General features: G+C 52.2%; 1 protein-coding gene across 2 annotated transcripts in view; it reads right to left on the reverse strand.

Moving 5' to 3' along the window:
* RUSC1 (RUN and SH3 domain containing 1) overlaps positions 1 to 15,709 on the reverse strand; it is a 214,668-nt gene that overhangs the window by 37,709 nt on the left and 161,250 nt on the right. For both annotated transcript variants that reach the window (XM_073637263.1, XM_073637262.1), the window contains exon 2: positions 9,201 to 10,803. In XM_073637263.1, coding sequence (XP_073493364.1) covers positions 9,201 to 10,644 — 1,444 coding nt within the window. In that variant the 5' untranslated portion in view covers positions 10,645 to 10,803. The remainder of the gene's footprint in view (positions 1 to 9,200; positions 10,804 to 15,709) is intronic.

Here is a 15,709-nt window from a genome sequence, read left to right on the forward strand (position 1 = left end):
TGGGGCGGGGCCGGCGCTGTCACTCACCCTGTGCGGCAGCACAGCCGCTAATGCCTCTCTGAGAGGTGATTTGCAGACACACATCACGTGACATAGAAACCAATCACAATCACTTCCTGCTAAAACTCCGCAGGCAGTCACGTGAAAAAAGGGGGAGGGGGCAAGATACGGAGGAGGAGAGGGGAAAAAAAGGGGGGAGAGGGGCAAGATACGGAGGAGGAGAGCGGGAAAAAGGGGGGAGAGGGGCAAGATACGGAGGAGGAGAGCGGGAAAAAAGGGGGGAGAGGGGCAAGATACGGAGGAGGAGAGCGGGAAAAAGGGGGGAGAGGGGCAAGATACGGAGGAGGAGAGGGGAAAAAAAGGGGGGAGAGGGACAAGATACGGAGGAGGAGAAGGGGGGAGAGGGGCAAGATACGGAGGAGGAGAGCGGGAAAAAAGGGGGGAGAGGGGCAAGATACGGAGGAGGAGAGCGGGAAAAAAGGGGGGAGAGGGGCAAGATACGGAGGAGGAGAGCGGGAAAAATGGGGGAGAGGGGCAAGATACGGAGGAGGAGAGGGGAAAAAGGGGGGAGAGGGACAAGATACGGAGGAGGAGAGGGGGAAAAAGGGGGGAGAGGGGCAAGATACGGAGGAGGAGAGCGGGAAAAAAGGGGGGAGAGGGGCAAGATACGGAGGAGGAGAGCGGGAAAAAAGGGGGGAGAGGGGCAAGATACGGAGGAGGAGAGCGGGAAAAAGGGGGAGAGGGGCAAGATACGGAGGAGGAGAGCGGGAAAAAGGGGGGAGAGGGGCAAGATACGGAGGAGGAGAGCGGGAAAAAGGGGGGAGAGGGGCAAGATACGGAGGAGGAGAGCGGGAAAAAGGGGGGAGAGGGACAAGATACGGAGGAGGAGAGGGGGAAAAAGGGGGGAGAGGGGCAAGATACGGAGGAGAGAGCGGGAAAAAAGGGGGGAGAGGGACAAGATACGGAGGAGGAGAGGGGGAAAAAGGGGGGAGAGGGGCAAGATACGGAGGAGGAGAGGGGAAAAAAAGGGGGGAGAGGGGCAAGATACGGAGGAGGAGAGCGGGAAAAAGGGGGGAGAGGGGCAAGATACGGAGGAGGAGAGCGGGGAAAAAGGGGGGAGAGGGGCAAGATACGGAGGAGGAGAGCGGGAAAAAGGGGGGAGAGGGGCAAGATACGGAGGAGGAGAGCGGGAAAAAGGGGGGAGAGGGACAAGATACGGAGGAGGAGAGGGGGAAAAAGGGGGGAGAGGGGCAAGATACGGAGGAGGAGAGCGGGAAAAAAGGGGGGAGAGGGGCAAGATACGGAGGAGGAGAGCGGGAAAAAAGGGGGGAGAGGGGCAAGATACGGAGGAGGAGAGCGGGAAAAAGGGGGAGAGGGGCAAGATACGGAGGAGGAGAGCGGGAAAAAGGGGGGAGAGGGGCAAGATACGGAGGAGGAGAGCGGGAAAAAGGGGGGAGAGGGACAAGATACGGAGGAGGAGAGGGGGAAAAAGGGGGGAGAGGGGCAAGATACGGAGGAGAGAGCGGGAAAAAAAGGGGGAGAGGGGCAAGATACGGAGGAGGAGAGGGGGAAAAAGGGGGGAGAGGGGCAAGATACGGAGGAGGAGAGGGGAAAAAAAGGGGGAGAGGGGCAAGATACGGAGGAGGAGAGCGGGAAAAAAGGGGGGAGAGGGGCAAGATACGGAGGAGGAGAGCGGGAAAAAAAGGGGGAGAGGGGCAAGATACGGAGGAGGAGAGCGGGAAAAAAGGGGGGAGAGGGGCAAGATACGGAGGAGGAGAGCGGGAAAAAGGGGGGAGAGGGACAAGATACGGAGGAGGAGAGGGGGAAAAAAGGGGGGAGAGGGGCAAGATATGGAGGAGGAGAGGGGAAAAAAAGGGGGAGAGGGGCAAGATACGGAGGCGGAGAGCGGGAAAAAAGGGGGGAGAGGGGCAAGATACGGAGGAGGAGAGCGGGAAAAAAGGGGGGAGAGGGGCAAGATACGGAGGAGGAGAGCGGGAAAAAAGGGGGGAGAGGGGCAAGATACGGAGGAGGAGAGCGGGAAAAAGGGGGGAGAGGGGCAAGATACGGAGGAGGAGAGCGGGAAAAAGGGGGGAGAGGGGCAAGATACGGAGGAGGAGAGGGGGAAAAAGGGGGGAGAGGGGCAAGATACGGAGGAGGAGAGCGGGAAAAAGGGGGGAGAGGGACAAGATACGGAGGAGGAGAGGGGGAAAAAAGGGGGGAGAGGGGCAAGATACGGAGGAGGAGAGGGGAAAAAAAGGGGGAGAGGGGCAAGATACGGAGGAGGAGAGCGGGAAAAAAGGGGGGAGAGGGGCAAGATACGGAGGAGGAGAGCGGGAAAAAAGGGGGGAGAGGGGCAAGATACGGAGGAGGAGAGGGGAAAAAAAGGGGGGAGAGGGGCAAGATACGGAGGAGGAGAGCGGGAAAAAAGGGGGGAGAGGGGCAAGATACGGAGGAGGAGAGGGGAAAAAAAGGGGGGAGAGGGGCAAGATACGGAGGAGGAGAGCGGGAAAAAAGGGGGGAGAGGGGCAAGATACGGAGGAGGAGAGGGGAAAAAAAGGGGGGAGAGGGGCAAGATACGGAGGAGGAGAGGGGAAAAAAAGGGGGAGAGGGGCAAGATACGGAGGAGGAGAGCGGGGAAAAAAGGGGAGAGGGGCAAGATACGGAGGAGGAGAGGGGGAAAAAAGGGGGGAGAGGGGCAAGATACGGAGGAGGAGAGGGGAAAAAAAGGGGGGAGAGGGGCAAGATACGGAGGAGGAGAGCGGGAAAAAGGGAGAATGGCAAGATACGGAGGAGGAGAGGGGGAAAAAAGGGGGGAGAGGGGCAAGATACGGAGGAGGAGAGCGGGAAAAAAGGGGGGAGAGGGGCAAGATACGGAGGAGGAGAGCGGGAAAAAAAGGGGGGAGAGGGGCAAGATACGGAGGAGGAGAGGGGAAAAAAGGGGGGAGAGGGGCAAGATACGGAGGAGGAGAGGGGAAAAAAAGGGGGGAGAGGGGCAAGATACGGAGGAGGAGAGCGGGAAAAAGGGGGGAGAGGGGAAAGATACGGAGGAGGAGAGCGGGAAAAAAAGGGGGGAGAGGGGCAAGATACGGAGGAGGAGAGAGGAAAGAAGGGGGAGAGGGGCAAGATACGGAGGAGGAGAGCGGGAAAAAGGGAGAGGGGAAAAAGGGAGAAGGGCAAGATACGGAGGAGGAGAGCGGGAAAAAGGGGGAGAGGGGCAAGATACGGAGGAGTAGAGCGGAAAAAAGGGGGAGAGGGGCAAGATACGGAGGAGGAGAGCAGGAAAAAGGGAGGAGAGGAGCAAGATACGGAGGAGGAGAGCGGAAAAAAGGGGGGAGAGGGGCAAGATACGGAGGAGGAGAGGGGAAAAAGGGGGGAGAGGGGCAAGATACAGAGGAGGAGAGCGGGAAAAAGGGAGAAGGGCAAGATACAGAGGAGGAGAGCACGAAAAAGGGGGGAGAGGAGCAAGATACGGAGGAGGAGAGTTGGAAAACGGGAGGAGAGGAGCAAGATATGGAGGAGGAGAGCGGGAAAAAAGGGGGAGAGGGGCAAGATACGGAGGAGGAGAGCGGAAAAAAGGGGGGAGAGGGGCAAGATACGGAGGAGGAGAGCGGAAAAAAGCAGGGAGAGGGGCAAGATACGGAGGAGGAGAGCGGGAAAAAGGGGGGGGAGGGGAAAAAGGGAGAAGGGCAAGATACAGAGGGGGAGGAGAGCGGGAAAAAGGGGAGAGGGGCAAGATACGGAGGAGGAGAGCGGGAAAAAGGGGGGAGAGGGGCAAGATACGGAGGAGGAGAGCGGGAAAAAGGGGGGAGAGGGGCAAGATACAGAGGAGGAGAGCAGGAAAAAGGGGGAGAGGGGCAAGATACGGAGGAGGAGAGCGGGAAAAAGGGGGGAGAGGGGCAAGATACGGAGGAGAAGAGCAGGAAAAAGGGGGCAGAGGGGCAAGATACGGAAGAGGAGGAGAGCGGGAAAAAGGGGGGAGAGGGGCAAGATAGGGCGGAATAAAGGGGGAGAGGGGCAAGATACGGAGGAGGAGAGCGGGAAAAAGGGGGGAGAGGGGCAAGATACGGCGGAGGAGGGCGGGAAAAATGGGGAGAGGGGCAAGATACGGAGGGGGAGAGCGGGAAAAAGGGGGGAGAGGGGCAAGATACGGAGGAGGAGTGGAAATACGGGACCGGGAGAGCCAAAAAAGGGGGGAGAGTGTCAAGATACGGAGGAGGAGTGGAGATACGGAGGGGGGAGAGCCAAAAATGGGGAAGAGTGGCAAAATATGAAGGAGGAGTGGAGATATGGAGGGGGAGAGCCAAACAAGGTGGAGAGGGGCAAGATACGGAGGAGTGGAAATACTGAGGGTAGAGAGCTAAAAATGGGAGACAGGGGCAAGATATGGAGCTGGAGTGGAGATGTGGAGGCGGGGAGAGCCAAACAAGGGCGAGATAAGGAGGGGGGAGAGCCAAAAAAGAGGGAGAGGGGCAAGATACGGAGGAGTGGCGATACGGGGCCGGGAGAGCCAAAAAAGGGGAGAGGGGCAAGATATGGAGGGGGAGTGGAGATATGTGGCTGGGAGAGCTAAAAAAACGGGGAAGAGGGAAAGGATACGGAGGAGGAGTGGAGATACAGAGGGGGGAGAACCAAAAAAAGGAGGAGAGGGCAAAGATACGGAGAAGCAGTGGAGATACATAGGTGGGAGAGCCAAAAATGAGGAGAAGGGCAAGATACGGAGGAGGAGTGGAGATACGGAGGGGAGAGAGGCAAGATACGGAGGAGTGGAGATTCGGGGCCGGGATAGCGGAAAAAATGGGAAGAGGGGCAAGATATGGAGGGGGGAGAGCCAAAAAAGGGGAGAGAGTGGCAAGATACGGATGAGGAGTGGAGATACGGAGGGGGGAGAGCCAAAAAAGGTTGAGAGGGGCAAGATATGGAGGAGGAGTGGAGATACAGAGAGAGCCAAAAAAGGTGGAGAGGGGCAAGATACGAAGGAGGAGTTGAAATACGGAGGGGGGAGAGCCAAAAAAGGGGGAGAGGGGCAAGATACGGAGGAGTGGAGATTCGGGGGGAGAGGGGCAAGATACAGAGGAGGAGTGGAGATACGGTGCCAGGAGAGCCAAAAAAGGGGAACAGTGGCAAGATACATAGAAGGAGTGGAGATACAGAGGGGGGAGAGCCAAAAAAGGTGGAGAGGGGCAAGATATGGAGGAGTGGAAATACTGAGGGGGGAGAGCCAAAAATGGAGGAGAGGGGCAAGATACGGAGGAGGAGTGGAGATACGGGTCTGGGAGAGCTAAAAAAAAAAGGGGTAGAGGGGAAGGATACGGAGGAGGAGGAGAGATACAGAGCGGGGAGAGCCAAAAAACGGGGAGAGGGGCAAGATACGGAGGAGTGGAGATTCGGGGGGAGAGGGGCAAGATACGGAGGGGGGGCAAGATACAGAGGAGTGGAGATCCGGTGCCAGGAGAGCCAAAAAAAGGGGGACAGTGGCAAGATTCATAGGAGTGGAGATACAGAGGGGGGGGAGCCAAAAAAGGTGAAGAGGGGCAAAATATTGAGGAGTGGAAATACAGAGGGGGGAGAGGGGCAAGATATGGAGGAGGAGTGGAGATGTGGAGGCGGGGAGAGCCAAAAAAGGGGGAGATAAGGAGGGGGAGCCAAAAAGGGGGAGAGGGGCAAGATGCGGAGGAGGAGTGGAGATACGGGTCTAGGAGAGCTAAAAAAAAGGGGGAGAGGGGAAAGATACGGAGGAGGAGTAGAGATACGGAGGTGGCAAAGCCAAAAAAAAAGGGGGATAGGGCAAAGATACGGAGGCACAGTGGAGATACCGAGGAGGGAGGGCCAAAAATGGGTAGAGGGGCAAGATGAGGAGGAGTGGAGATACGGGGCCGGGAGAGACAAAAAAGGGGGAGAGGGGCAAGATACGATGAGGAGGGGCTGAATGGCACAATATAGAAGGGAAGAGCTAAGTTTCAGTGGTGCACTGTGAGGAGAGATACAGAGGGGGTGAGAAGAGACAGGGGGTGAGAGGACACAGAGAGAGGTTGAGAGGAGACATAGAGGAAACGGGGTGAGAGGAAACAGTGAGTGAGAGGAGACGGGGTGAGAGGAGACATAGAGGGGTGAGAGGAGACAGGGGTGAGAGGAGACATAGAGGGGGTGAGAGGAGACAGAGAGGGGGTGAGAGGAGACAGAGGGGTGAGAGGAGACATAGAGGGGTGAGAGGAGACATAGAGGGGTGAGAGGAGACATAGAGGGGTGAGAGGAGACATAGAGGGGGTGAGAGGAGACAGAGGGGTGAGAGGAGACACAGAGGGGTGAGAGGAGACACAGAGGGGTGAGAGGAGACATAGAGGGGTGAGAGGAGACTTAGAGGGGTGAGAGGAGACTTAGAGGGGTGAGAGGAGACTTAGAGGGGTGAGAGGAGACATAGAGGGGTGAGAGGAGATATAGAGGGGTGAGAGGAGACACAGAGGGGTGAGAGGAGACATAGAGAGGGTGAGAGGAGACATAGAGGGGTGAGAGGAGACAGAGGGGGTGAGAGGAGACATAGGGAGGGTGAGAGGAGACATAGAGGGGTGAGAGGAGACATAGAGGGGTGAGAGGAGACAGAGAGGGGGTGAGAGGAGACATAGAGAGGGTGAGAGGAGACATAGAGAGGGTGAGAGGAGACATAGAGGGGTGAGAGGAGACAGAGGGGTGAGAGGAGACAGGGGTGAGAGGAGACATAGAGGGGGTGAGAGGAGACATAGAGGGGGTGAGAGGAGACACAGAGGGGTGAGAGGAGACATAGAGGGGATGAGAGGAGACATAGAGGGGTGAGAGGAGACAGAGTGGGTAGGTGTGAAATACACAGGGGTAGGGGTGTGAGGCGGTGTAGTTGATATTGGGTGGTCACCTACTGGCAGCCATTGATATGGAATGAAGAAACGTTATGAATAGGTGCATAACCTGTGTCAAGGGGGTCGGTCTTCACCTGGCACCATGCTTCATGGCCTCTCGTCACTTGGATGAAGGTACGTTTCTTTGGAAACATTGGTGATAGCAGGACGGCTACATCTGGCGTGTCCATAAGTGGGAGCAATGCCCGGTGAGGAGGGGAGGAGGCCCCCACAGGGGAGAGACGAGGTGGTAAGCCAGAGTACCAGGGCACTTGGGCTGGGCCACAAGGATGGGGATAATCAGGACCAAAGTTATGCCAGGACATCAGGGAGTATGGGTAGAGGGGCCGTAGATTATAGATGGGGAGGAGAAATTGAGAAGAAGCAAAGGTGGTAGCATCTGCAGCATCGGGAGGGGCACATGATGATGGCACATGATGATGTTATAGTAGAAAACGTGATGGACAGGAGCCACAATACCAACACATGTGTCAGCAGGGGGTAAAGTGAAGCAGTGACACGGGGGAATCCCAAGGGTGGAAGGAGCAAAGCAAGAGAAGAGATGGAAGGGCAATTAGTGCCAACACAGAAATGGAGCAGATTACACCTATGTCAGCGGAGAGAGCATGCTCCTGTCATTAACTACCACACCTAGAGTATCTTCTGCTATATACCCCATCATAGACCCTGTGGGACCCATGTCTCATTGTTGATGACCTGTCTGACCAGGTGGTATCAGTGCAAAGTGGTCACCACTTGAGGCCAGGGCTGTGGAGTCGGTGTCCATTTTGGTGGAGTCGGAATCAGAGTCGGTGTAAAATGGACTAACTCCGACTCCTAAAATATATAATACATTGGGTGCAGTCGTTCAATGCAGTTTGTGGGAATATTTTTTTCATAAGAATTTGGGAAAGTTATGAAATGTCCTATAAATGTCCGTCCTATTCCTGATCTCAGGGTCTGGACTTTTATCTGAGATGAATCTGTGCTACAGTAAATTGATCACTTAAGCATGAGCCGCGTATGAGGGGGTCGGAGTCGTGGACATTGAGGAGTCGGAGGTTTGGCTTACTGACTCCACAGCCCTGCATTCAGCAGCCAGAGCTGATTTCAGAATTCGGCTGGTGGCAGCTCCTCACTATCGCAGATTTGTGCCCTGGCTCGTCTGTGGTCCCACAATGCACTGCTGTCTAGTATTAGGAAACCCATATAAACTGCCCAGTTATACACACAATGGGAGTGATGTTCATTTTAATTCTGACAACCCGTTACCATATGCTTCTAGAACACGTCCTCACCTGTTTCTGGAGTTCCTTATTATATTGCCCCTGTCCCCTCCCGATATCCCTGGCCCTATGAGTTTAGGTGTGTCTATGAGAAATGTGATTGCTCTCAGTGGGAAAAACAAGATACCTTGTAGTTATGATACCTTTTAATGGCTAACAAAAATAAAATAAATTATGTTACAAGGCAAGCTTTTGGGACAACTTAGGTCCCTTCCTCAGGCATGGTATAACATGATATATGAAGAAACACCCATGAAGAGACTGGATACAGATTCCCAACACACAGCAGGAATATAAGATTCCCAGGACATTCACATGTTCCTCTTCCAATGTGGTGTACTTAATTCTGTGCACTATATGTCCTATTGGGGGGTCTCTGTGTGATAAACAGGACAGAAACTGAGAGCAAGGATGAGGTCTCATCGCCACACGATTACAGATTAAAAAAAACCCTGGTACCGGTGGCCAAACATTTCTGTGGTCCAGGACACAACATCAACAATATCAAAGTTGTCATATTAAAAGGCAACTTTAAATCACAAAAACACAGAAGAGTTTGGGAACACAAACTTGTTAGAGTTTTTGGCACCCTCCACACAGGAATAAATTTGTCAGGAGGATTTATGTCCCACTACAAAATCTGGGGAAATCTGCTCCAGAGATAGTGAGGGCACCAGGCCTATGATCTTACATGGATATTGGGACCATAAAACTTTCACACCGCTAATCTAATCCAATTAAGGACTCACTCTCTAAGCTCAGTTTCTTTATTTAAATGTCAATTTATTATGCCATGCATCTGCTTTTCTTTTGCATATATTTGTGTTTCTTCATATATCATGTTGTACCATGCCTGAGGAAGGGACCTAAGTTGTCCCGAAATCTTGCCTTGTAACATCATTTATTTTATTTTTGATAAAAGGTATCATAACTACAAGAGTATCTTGTTTTTCCCACTGAGTGCAATATTTTTTCAACTGCTAACACGGTACCAAACCCCTTTTTTACCTTTTATGAGAAATGTATCATGGCGTAACTGTGTTCTTACCTTCCTGGCCTCTCCGGTCACCTCCATCTGCCAATCCTCGTTTCCAGGTCACTGCTGCAGTTGGCATGGGCTTCTTGTCTGTTATTTCCCAATACCTGGCACCTTTATTTTTGATCCTTGGCAGGTTGCTCCCCAAGCCGGACTGTTTATGATCTGTCGAGGATGGTATATTTGTATCTGTGCCACTTCTACAAGCTGGGCTCTTGGGACGCTGTAACCCTTGAGACTGGTTTTTGTACTCTCCCATGGTGCCATCATGTGTTGTGAGTAGCTGCTGACGATCTTTGGGTTCCCTGGCTCCACTCAGGACCTGTCCTATAGGTGAGGGATCAGTGGTGGCCTCTGCTGAGGTCATGCTCAATCTCTCTTCATGGACCTTTATCTGCTGGACACTTATCTTGTTCAGAGCGTTGCGATATCTCAGTTCTTGGAAGGTAGTGACTTCCTTTGCTACCGGTAATGGGTGGGTTTGGGATTCCAGAATTCCATGATCAAAAGCAGAGGCCGTCAGTTCATTTATAGGGGGCTGCTCAGTGTCGGGGGAGAAGGCAATGAGCCAATCACTATGGTCTCTTTTTGGTTGTGAAGGCAGCTGTCCCCCACTCCTCCTCCTCCTCAAGGCCAACTCATGGAATGAAGTGATAGTCTTCTTCTTTTGGGTTGGCATGGATGTGTGTTCTAGGAAGGGTAACCCTGGCAGAAGGTCCTGCTCCTCGGACCACTGATCTTCGCCCATTTTGTTTGTCTGGCATTCAGGCTCTGTGATGGTATCGCTGTCCAAGGAGGAACACCCCGATTTTTCTATGAGAGTATTACTGTTACTATCCAGTATCGAATCAGAGTCCCAGTCTATAAAAGGTGTGTCGTCTGCCTCCATGTTGTTGTTGTTTGTGATCTCTTGGTAGTTGGTCTCCGATAGGTTGGAGTTGGGGGTAGTGTCCACTTTTTGTGGTGAAAGACAGTACGGACTGTCTGTGGCCACATCAAGAGGAATGATATCTGGCTGCTGGTCCGGGGTGTCCATGCTGTCCTGAGAGTATTCCTTGTAATACATGGAGGCTGGAGAATCATCCAATGTGAAGTCTGATGAGCTGCTACTGTCGGTGGAAGGAGAAGAGAGAGACAGAGGACTCAATGGGAGATCATCGGGGGACAGGCACTCATCACATATGATTGCCTCCAGATCTTCCAAGGAGCTGTACTGTAAAGACTCCTGCCTTGGGTGTTGGTCACAGCACTGGCAAGGCATCGATGGGTCATTTGAGTTTGGGTCCACCTCTGCTGTGTCTCCCCATTTGTGGCGACATCCATCTTTCACGCCTGTTCCTTGGTTCATGGTAGTATCGGTCACTGCAGGTTGCATCGATAGATGGACCCCGAGGGACGCTTGCTGTAGATGGACATAGTTCAGATTGCTCAGAAGAGCTTTTCTGGAGGCCAACATTATGAAATATGCTCTTAGGGCTTAGTTACAATGTGAACATGAAATGTCTTCAGATCGGTAAGGCGACCAGGAGACGTCCAGCTGCCACTGTGAATGTAGTCATCGGTCATCCAATATGGCTTCCCATAGTTACCAAGTACCCATTTCCCTAATGGTTTCCTGTGGGCGATAAGAACCAGGAAGGTCCAAGATGAGGCATTAGGTCCAAGAAACCATAAGGGGCAAATACTGTTCACAACGATGACCGGACGACATGATCACCAAGTATGCAGACAAAAGAACTTTAATCCACCACATCCACAAAGCAGGTCACTGCCTACATCATATTACTTAAGAGCAACATGGAGTCAGGCTAGTGTCCTTGCTGCCCTGGTCTACATCAGTAGATAGGTCTCCCAAAATTGCAAGCCCCTGTCATGTGTAAAACCTCCCTGTAGTCTAGTCTATACTTTACACTGCTTGCTGATTGATATATATATACATTTTCTTATGCAGAGTCCCTCTCTCTCTGTCTCCTGTGTCAGTCTGCACTGCAGCTTTGTTGTTCTATTCATAAAGCTTAGGATATAGACTGTTATGCTGGCCACTCGCACGCCTTCTAAGCGCCTCCCTACTCATTTGTGTGTTTCGCTCTGCTCCACCCAGTACCTGACCATCTCTCTGAGTTGCCTTGTGCTGGTTGTGAGTCATAGGGGGCGTGGCCGATCTCTGCAGGTATTTGTATCCAGCCTGTCTTGCAGAGATTTGCTTCCCCAATCTATCAACTTCTAGCACGTTGGGGGGGGGGGGGACCATTTCTCAGCCAAGGGCCCTCTGGATATTTATACCATCCTTGGGGGGGGGGCCGCACAAATTGCACTCTAACTCCGCCTACAAAGTACATCCTGATGCTGGCACTGGTGTCAGGACGTAATGTTTCATTGCACTTAGTTCAGTAGTGAACACAGTGACCTCGTGCTCACAGAGCAAGAAGAAATTCAAGGTCCAGCTTCCGGCCCAAGCACTGGGATCCAAGGGAATCTGCCCGGGGGGCGGATAAAAGGTCATTGATGGCCGTAAACAGCACCTGGGCCTGAAGTTCCCCATCCCTGTTCTAGCGGGTGATATATCAGGCAACTCCACCCCCCCCATTCTTTGCCTGGACGTTGGCTCCTAGTCCGCTACCACCTTTTTAAGTATATTTCAATATTATGTCTCCCGTTATCGACCTGGCCTGTTTACTTGCTCTGCTTAACTTCTCCATCCTTGACTCCGGCCTTGTTCTGTGAACCCGTGCTGCCTGCCCCGACCTCGGACCTCCTGACTACACTGATGTCTCGCCCTCCTGTACCTTGTACCCGCGTCTCTAACCCTCTGGTCGGATGCTGCAGTTCCGGGGACTGCCCTGGAGTGGTACCTGGTGTCTACCAGCTGCTGCAATTCCGGGAACTGCCCTGCAGTAGTACCTGTTGTCTACCGGCAGCCCAGCCTATCCTCACCATCACAGGCTCTAGTGAAGACCCGGTAGATTTGGTCCGTCTATTCAGCTGCCTACACAACAGCTGGATCATCCCTTGTCTATTGCCTGCATTGAAGGACAGCTCCTGGCAGAACCTATTCGTTGTATCACGCTACCAGTCACCCTGCAGATTGGAACTCGGCATTCCAAAAAATGTCTTTCTACGTGTTGTCTAACTCTGGAAGCACAAAAAACAGGTACATTATGGTAAATAAATATCAGAAAAATCATAGCGAGACCTAAAAAATACCTTTTATTTACTAATATATAAAAAGATCGAGAATCTCTTGATCCATAAAACTAGAGCACACACCCACAATACAAAACACATAAAGACACAAAAGGGAAGACAAAAGTGATTGTCAAAATGCAGGTCTAGCTGATTCCCTAGACTTAACCTACCCTTCCCCTACCTCACAGCGGAGATTGGTACCCTAAAGGCGCCACCGCTCCTCGGTGACTGACCCTAGAGGTCCCTAACTCTCCCTATAGATAGTGATTGTGTCCACGACCCTAGGCTAATGCATCAAGATACCTCAACGCTAAGGGAGGTGTAGGTGTTATGACAAACAGAAAAAGATGCTATACTGATATTATCACCTGTGACCGGTTAATCGAAAAAGGTCACATCCCCAGCAAAAAAAACACATAAAAAATACTAAATAAGAATTGTGTATAACAAAGTGCAAAGTGCCAAAAGATCTCTTTTTGATAAAGTGCTTAATGCGTTGATATATGCATAGGCACACAAAATACTGATATCCGGTTTAGCAGGTATAAATGTATAATGTAGAAAAATATACTCATCCAGTGAGATGTGCCAAATGCCACAGGAATGCCTCTATTGCCTCAGAGGCTATACTAATGCTCATTAGGGTAACCCTTATGTCTACTTAATATCCAGCCCCCCCCCCAGTATCCACATCATCAATAATATCCAGCCCCTCCACCAGTATCCACATCATCCACAATATCCAGCCTCTCCACCAGTATCCACATCCTCCACAATATCCAGCCCCTCCACCAGTATCCACATCCTCCACAATATCCAGCCCCCCCACCAGTATCCACATCCTCCACAATATCCAGCCCCCCCACCAGTAACCACATCATCCACAATATCCAGCCCCTCCACCAGTATCCACATCATCCACAATATCCAGCCCCTCCACCAGTATCCACATCATCCACAATATCCAGCCCCTCCACCAGTATCCACATCCTGCACAATATCCAGCCCCTCCAACAGTATCCACATCCTCCACAATATCCAGCCCCTCCACCAGTATCCACATCATATACAATATCCAGCCCCTCCACCAGTATCCACATCATCCACAATATTCACCTCCTCCACCAGTATCCACATCATCCACAATATCCAGCCCCTCCACCAGTATCCACATCCTCCACAATATCCAGCCCCTCCACCAGTATCCACATCATCCACAATATCCAGCCCCTCCACCAGTATCCACATCCTGCACAATATCCAGCCCCTCCACCAGTACCCACATCATCCACAATATCCAGCTCCTCCACCAGTATCCACATCATCCACAATATCCAGCCCCTCCACCAGTATCCACATCATCCACAATATCCAGCCCCTTTACCGGTATCTACATCCTCCACAATATCCAGCCCCTCCACCAGTATCGACATCCTGCACAATATCCAGCCCCTCCACCAGTATCCACATCCTCCACAATATCCAGCCCCTCCACCAGTATCCACATCATATACAATATCCAGCCCCTCCACCAGTATCCACATCATCCACAATATTCACCTCCTCCACCAGTATCCACATCATCCACAATATCCAGCCCCTCCACCAGTATCCACATCCTCCACAGTATCCAGCCCCTCCACCAGTATCCACATCATCCACAATATCCAGCCCCTCCACCAGTATCCACATCCTGCACAATATCCAGCCCCTCCACCAGTACCCACATCATCCACAATATCCAGCTCCTCCACCAGTATCCACATCATCCACAATATCCAGCCCCTCCACCAGTATCCACATCCTCCACAATGTCCAGCCCCTCCACCAGTATCCGCATCCTCCACAATATCCAGCCCCTCCACCAGTATCCACATCATCCACAATATCCAGCCCCTCCACCAGTATCCACATCATCTATAATATCCAGCCTCTCCACCAGTATCCACATCATCTATAATATCCAGCCCCTCCACCAGTATCCACATCATCCACAATATTCAGCCCCTCCACCAGTATCCACATCATCCACAATATCCAGCCCCTCCACCAGTATCCACATCATCCACAATATCCAGCCTCTCCACCAGTATCCACATCCTCTACAATATCCAGCCTCTCCACCAGTATCCACATCATCTATAATATCCAGCCCCTCCACCAGTATCCACATCATCCACAATATTCAGCCCCTCCACCAGTATCCACATCATCTATAATATCCAGCCCCTCCACCAGTATCCACATCATCCTCAATATCCAGCCCCTCCACCAGTATCCACATGCTCCACAATATCCAGCCCCTCCACCAGTATCCACATCATCCACAATATCCAGCCCCTCCACCAGTATCCACATCATCCACAATATCCAGCCCCTCCACCAGTATCCACATCCTCCACAATATACAGCTCCTCCAACAGTATCCACATCATCCACAATATCCAGCCCCTCCACCAGTATCCACATCATCCACTATATCCAGCCCCCCCACCAGTATCCACATCCTCTACAATATCCAGCTCCTCCACCAGTATCCACATCATCAACAATATCCAGCCCCTCCACCAGTATCCACATCATCAACAATATCCAGCCCCTCCACCAGTATCCACATCATCCACAATATCCAACCCCTCCACCAGTATCCACATCCTCCACAATATCCAGCCCCTCCACCAGTATCCACATCATCAACAATATCCAGCCTCTCAACCAGTATCCACATCATCAACAATATCCAACCCCTCCACTAGTATCCACATCATCAACAATATCCAGCCCCTCCACCAGTATCCACATCCTGCACAATATCCAGCCCCTCCACCAGTATCCACATCATCAACAATATCCAGCCCCTCCACCAGTATCCACATCCTGCACAATATCCAGCCCCCTCCACCAGTATCCACATCCTCCACAATATCCAGCCCCTCCACCAGTATCCACATCATCAACAATATCCAGCCTCTCAACCAGTATCCACATCATCAACAATATCCAACCCCTCCACCAGTATCCACATCATCAACAATATCCAGCCCCTCCACCAGTATCCACATCCTGCACAATATCCAGCCCCCTCCACCAGTATCCACATCCTCCACAATATCCAGCCCCTCCAACAGTATCCACATCATCCACAATATCCAGCCCCTCCACCAGTATCCACATCATCCACTATATCCAGCCCCCCCACCAGTATCCACATCCTTTACAATATCCAGCTCCTCCACCAGTATCCACATCATCAACAATATCCAGCCCCTCCACCAGTATCCACATCATCAATATCCAGCCCCTCCACCAGTATCCACATCATCCACAATATCCAG

This window comes from Phyllobates terribilis, unplaced genomic scaffold (assembly GCF_046119375.1).
Source record: "Phyllobates terribilis strain yellow unplaced genomic scaffold, ASM4611937v1 Scaffold_6__1_contigs__length_29720123, whole genome shotgun sequence".
NCBI lineage: Eukaryota > Metazoa > Chordata > Amphibia > Anura > Dendrobatidae > Phyllobates > Phyllobates terribilis.